This window comes from Mirounga leonina, unplaced genomic scaffold (assembly GCF_011800145.1).
Source record: "Mirounga leonina isolate KUSES-001 unplaced genomic scaffold, KU_Mleo_1.0 Mir_151, whole genome shotgun sequence".
In the NCBI taxonomy this organism is placed as follows: domain Eukaryota; kingdom Metazoa; phylum Chordata; class Mammalia; order Carnivora; family Phocidae; genus Mirounga; species Mirounga leonina.
In genome coordinates this window covers 56160286-56166658 of record NW_023270377.1, presented here as the reverse complement: position 1 = coordinate 56166658, position 6373 = coordinate 56160286, and the positions used below count along the sequence as shown (strand labels likewise).

General features: G+C 41.9%; 1 protein-coding gene across 1 annotated transcript; it reads left to right on the top strand.

Moving 5' to 3' along the window:
* Nucleotides 1–3044: 3044 nt before the first annotated feature.
* On the top strand, nucleotides 3045–3681 carry LOC118011803 (60S ribosomal protein L7a-like). Its single transcript, XM_035006632.1, has one exon. It carries the CDS (start codon nucleotides 3237–3239, stop codon nucleotides 3627–3629), a length of 393 nt encoding a protein of 130 aa, XP_034862523.1. The 5' UTR covers nucleotides 3045–3236; the 3' UTR covers nucleotides 3630–3681.
* The last annotated feature ends 2692 nt before the right edge of the window (nucleotides 3682–6373 follow it).

The following is a 6373-nucleotide window of genomic DNA, read 5'->3' as shown; positions in this document are numbered from 1 at the left end:
CCACTTTCTTTTCCTTTAAGGAAGGAGGGAGGGGAAAACCCAAACTCTGGGTAGATTCAAAATCTCAGACAGGTGCAAAATAGCTCTCTCTGCTGGCTGTTTCTAGTAGTGGGAGCAGACCAAACCAGCCCCCCAAAGAGTTCACTGTCAGGAGATCCCTGAGAGGGAGAAGATGCCAAACAAGCCGTGTTCTTCCAGATCCTCTTCTTCCTGGGTATGGAAGCTGTCACACCTGTCATTTCTCTATGGACAGACTTGTGTCTCTCTCTCACACACACAGCCACACACCCCTATATACCTACTATTTATTTTGCTCTTTATGCCAGGGACTTTATAGTCATTATTTCATGTAAGTTTTGAGGCATTATAAAACCCACTTAATAATTCAGGGCTGTTCAGAGACATTAAGGAAGTTTACCAGTCATGTAACTTGTTAGTGGTAGAGCCTGGATTCAAACTTCAGTGTGACTTCAAACCGCACGCTCTTCCCCACTGTGCTCTTACTGACCATCATGGGATGCTTTGCTATTCGTGTTCCTAGCCCTGCTGCTCACCCTGATATGCCATTGTCTAGCACAGTGCTGATGCATCAGGGTCTCAAAGATACATTAAAAATACAGACCCTAGTCAACCATTTTAGAAACATCAAATCAAAACTTCTGAGTGTGAGGCCCATGCATCTCTGTCTCACAAAATTCTTCCCAGGCAATGCTGATGCAGAAAGCTCAGTCCAGGACCGTGAATGGGCTTTTGTAATCCACTGCTCTGGTGCTTTTAATTCTTCCGCCCTGTCTGATCTTTAACGTCATTTGCTTTTGAGAAAGAACACCCAGAAGTAAAGAGAGAGCCTCAGCAAGTCTGCTGGCTGATCTCTGAGGTTCAACTCTGCCCCACAGAGCAGGGAGAGGACACATTAGTTGGGGACTTCCTCTGGGCAAGTTCCTATGCGGGGTGTGCTGATGGAATTGAGGGGGCTGCTTTGAAAGTGTTAGCCCACAATTGAAGAGAAGAGGGGAAAAACAGGAGGCTCAGGGCATAAAAGAGGCTGCTTCTCCAAGGGGACACAGAACCGAGAGAGAACAGCTTAAACTAAGCCTGTGGGCAGAGAAGGATAGTGAGCACGTCAGATTTATTAGTTAGGATGTTGTTGACTGCCATAACTGTGAGAACCCAAACATATAATGGCTCAGATCTAACAGTTTATTTCTCACCCAGACAACAAACCAAGGCACATGGTTCAGGTTGGTAGGTGGCTCTCTTCCATGAGCTGATTCAAGGACCCAGCCTATTTCCATCTTGTGGCTCGGTTATCCCCTGGGGCCGCACTGTCTTCTGCATCCAGCCAGTGGAAGGAGACCAAGAGGGTGGAGGACACACACCTACTTGTTGAAGGCCTTAGACTTATAGCCATATTCTTGGAGACCTTGACTATACACCTACTCCTAACTAAAGGAGAACATGGAAATACAGTTTCTCTGTGTGCCCAGAAAGGAGAAGAACCTGATAGCTATGTTCAGCCAGTCTCTGCTACCTTGTGTGACAGACCCATGGCCTCCAAGCCTGTGGTTAGAAGAGAATCCTATTGATGGCAAGTAAGTTAAAAGAGAAAGGACTCTGGATCAGTGCTTAGAACTTCAACCTTGTCTAAACTATTCAAGTAATAAGAGACCTGATGTGTGTTACATATCAAGGAAATTCTGCTGGAACTCCAGTGGTGGAAGATGGCATAGAAAAGGAAACAGAAGGAAGTAACTAGTGCACAACTTTGCCAACCACACAAGCCAGGAAACTGTGCCTGTGTTCAAAGGCCACATGGAGAACTTGGCTGAGACCATTCATTAATTTAACCAATAATGGAAGTCCCTTTCCCTGTGTCTTGTACCAGGTTATAGCAACTATACAACTTGGATTGGTTTAAACAATAAGGAAAGTTATTGGCTTACAAAATGATTATGCATGGTTATGGGGTGGTGTTCAGACAAGAGCTGATCTTAAAAGCTAGTCATCGATGTCAGGAAGATTGCAATTTCTTTTGTTTCTCTGCTCTATCTTCCTTTTCATTTGCTAAATAATTACATTTGTAAAAAAAGTTTCAACCATTTTTTTCACAAAAAGAACACTTAATACCAAACATGTCAGAAGGACAGAAGCTCAGAATGAAGAATAATCCTTTAAATTGAATACATCTAACTTTATGAAAAGTCATTACATTGTTTTAATCTTTCCCCTACTTTTGGCTTGAATCGGTGGCACTGTCATCATGGATGAGCATGTGTCCATGACTTGCACGTAACATTGGGACAGATGTTGCCCCTCACCAAATGTGAGATAGTCTAGTGCTCTCCGTGGGCTCAGGAGGCTCTTGATTGAAGTGTATGTCTTTCCTCTGTCCTACTAGGGAAAGGCAGATTTGCCTGAACCTTCCCATATAGCTCCAGCATATACTTCACCCACCCCAACATATAACCTCTGTATCTGCAACATCATGACCCAGCCTCCCTGTCTTTTCCTCAAAATCCAAGCCAAATGATTTAGTGTTGATTCTATTCTGAAAAGTCAAACTATAAAATTCCATTATTGGATTTTTTTTTACCCAAATACCAGGCCCATATTCTAGTTTGTTGACCAGCATATTAATATCTATATTTAGGTTAGAAAAAATTAATTGTATTAGTATAGACTTGGGAGTACCTATTTTCACACAGATTTATATGAAAAAAGTCCAGGGAATTTGGTTGATGACATCTCATATGGGGCAAAGTGTGAAGAGGTTCCTAGCCTGGCTTACATTAATAGATGGGGCCCAGGTCACAGTAGATAATCATTTCCCTATTCTGTCACTGGAGAGTCTTGTTCAGTTCCGGGCAATTATTTTAACAGGACCATTCACCAACTGCAGTGATTTCTGAAAAGAGTGAGTAAGATGGGAAAAGTCTGAGCACCAAGTCACATGGAAAATTGCTGAATGAACTGAAGATTTTTATCTTGGAGAAGAAAAAATCAGGACGAGTCCAATAACAGAGCACCTTGGAACTGAGGTGCTTTTAGTGTTACTTTGAATACTTTCTGGGGGCAAACTAGACCAATGGGGAAAAGTTATAGAAAGTTAAACTTAAGTCAAAACTATAAAGAAAAATTTCCTACTCATTACAGTTTTCTGACAGGGAAATGGGCTCTTTAGGGAAAGAGGTGAGTTTCCTGTTAAGAATAGTGCAGAAGGGCTCCAGCAACCCAAGATGCCAAAAGGGAAGAAAGTGAAGGGGAAGAAGGTGGCCCTGGCCCCTGCTGTCGTGAAGAAGCAGGAGGCCAAGAAGGTGGTCAATCCCCTGTTTGAGAAGAGGCCCAAGAATTTTGGCATCAGACAGGACATCCAGCCCAAAAGGGACCTCACCCGCTTTGTCAAATGGCCCCCCTACATCCGGCTGCAACAGCAAAGGGCTATTCTCTATAAACGTCTAAAAGTGCCTCCCGCAATTAACCAGTTCACCCAGGCCTTGGACCACCAAACAGCTACTCAACTGCTTAAGCTGGCCCACAAGTACACACCAGAGACAAAGCAGGAGAAGAAGCAGAGATTGTTGGCCCGGGGCCAAGAAGAAAGCTGCGGGCAAAGGGGATGTCCCCACTAAGAGGCCACCTGTCCTTCAAGCTGGGGTTAACACTGTCACCACCTTGGTGGGATCGAGCCCCGCACTGGGCTCCCTGCTCTGCAGGAAGCCTGCTTCTCCCTCTTCTGCTCCCCCTGCTTGTGTTCTCTCTCTCCCTGTCAAATAAATAAAATCTTAAAAAAAAAAAAAAAAAGAGTCGGACCCTTAACCAACTGAGCCACCCAGGTACCCCAAGTAGTGCATATTTAAATCCCATTCAGCCTCTCTAAGACTTCCCTGATTCCCAGGCTGGAGGGCCTTCTTCCTTTGAATTTCTATAGCAAGTTGTATGTGACTGTTTATTTTTTTTTTAAGTTATTTTAAGGCTTTCAATAGAAAGCAATACAGACTTATTATAAGGAGAAAATATAGCCCTGCAGGCAAATTCAAATATTATTTCACTCTACTATTCCACTACTTCAAAGCTGTGTGATAATGGGAAATGTACTTCAACTCCCTGTTTGTCTCTTTTTTACAGATGGGGCATAAAAATATACCTATTTCATAGGGTTTCTGAGAGATTAAATAAGTTAAATATACAAAACACCCCAAATAGTGCCTCATTAGATGTCACTATTCTAAAAATAACAATTATTGTTAGAAAAATAAAAAGAAAGTCACCCATAACTTCACCACCCAAACACAATCAAATTTACTGTTTTTCCCTACTTTTTCTTTGACATAATTGTGACCATGTTGCAAATACTATTTTGTCCTCATTTTTTACTTAATATTAAAACATAAGCATTTTCTGGGCACCTGGGTGGCTCAGATGGTTAAGCATCTGCCTTCGGCTCAGGTCATGATCTCAGGGTCCTGGGATCGAGTCCCGCATCGGGCTCCCTGCTCCTTGGGAGCCTGTTTCTCCCTCTGCCTTTCTCTCTCGCTCTGTCTCTCATGAATAAAAAAAACAAAAAAACAAAACAAACAAACAAAAAATAAGCATTTTCTTAGCTTATTAAAACTCTTCATGAACCTTAATCTAAAGGTCTATTTGATGCTTTACCATATGGCAATGCCACGACTTATTAATAATTATTTTCATATTTCTTAAGTTATTTTCTATAGAGAGGTTGTTTGCAATCTTGATTATTATAAATCATGCTGTGATGGATGTTCTTCCTGTGTTATCTTTTTTTTCCCCCCAGCACATTCACTTTCTCCACCGTTAGTGTGAGTTTCTGGAGGCCAGGGGCCAGAGTATGGCTTCTGGAATACAAGTAAGGACATTTCCTTTCATCTGGATACTGATTTGCTATGTCATGTGTCAAAGACCATTGGGCAAAATTAAAAGTGAATTAGTGAAATTATCATTGAAATTCTGATGGAAGAAGTATGAAGGGTTTGGAGGATTAAAAAGGGTGAGAAAATGAAATCTGGAAAAATGAAAATAACTGGTGAACCACATATGTTCCAACTTCTAGGCAGGGAGACATAGTGTCATCCCCATAAGGAATAGAAACTGATAATAAAGAACGTTGATCTTTCATTAGATTTAACATTTTCAGGCTGATTTTAAAGCTATGGCAGTCTGTTTGCAAAGACTGGAATCTGAAATTTGCTTCCCATCCTGATCTGTAGTATATGAGCTGACATTTTTTTCTTTTCAAAAAGCATGTCCCTTCTTCTCCTAGAAAGAATAATATAGTAATATCTTGACATTGAGCCGTCCTTACCCTTATTTCCAGAGACCCTGCATTTCCAGCCCTGTATTTTCACCATTCATTTCAACTCTAGGTTTGTTGGAGATACCTTGCCTTGTGAAGTTAAGGTACCTCTGAAAGCTAGTGTGCAAATAGCCTTTGGCAAATCAAAATATTTGAAAAGTACACACTGGGCAATGTTTTTTTTTAAGAAAATGAAAAAGTTGGCCATTTTGTTAAGCAACTAGTCAATGCTGTAATTTATCTTCTGAGTATAATGTTTGTATTTTACACACCTCTTATATGTAAATGGCCTCTGTAGGTAATAATCTTTGATTTTGTTTCCAATGACATCTTTCTTCCTGGTCATTTGTAGTTGTCATCTGTTAAGCTAGTGGATGGGATGACTGGCTTGTTAACCATGGGTTCCCCTCTCTTCCCTCCAGACCCATGGCCCTCACCTAGTCCTCTTCCTTGTAGGTCTTTGGGAGGGTTAGGGTGGAGGGTGACTCCTCCCTTCCACCCACAGTGGTACTCATTTTGGGATCAGAAATTTCCTAGACTTGACACCACACACTCCACCCTGGATTCCAGTGGCGTGCAACTGAGGGGCTGGGGGATTTGGACTCTGAACCTGGGTCAAAATCATTCATGACCCCATCATATGGATCAGATCAGTTGGCTAGATGGAGGGCTATCTTGTCTCCAGTCTCTTGTACTGAAGCTTTTAGTCTAGAAGAGGGCAGTATAGGTGGGGAATCACAACCCTAGAATTCGAGTCTGGGCTCCCTCAGGGAACAGGGAGGTCATCGCAAGGCTGGGCCCTTAGTCTCTGGGTGAGAACTCAATCTACTTAGCATGATCACAATACAAGATATACAGAAAATATGGAAACAAAAGAAAAGAGAAAAGAATAAGAGACGTATTGGAAAAACCATGCTACCAAGGGAAAGAAGAATTCAAGATAAAATAGGAGGAACATTTTGAATTCAGAGTTGAGAAAGTGAGAAAGGTAAAAACCTTATTGGTGCAAACAGTGAGCCTTTGTGATCCCATCTAAAAATGACCCAGCATGCTAAATCA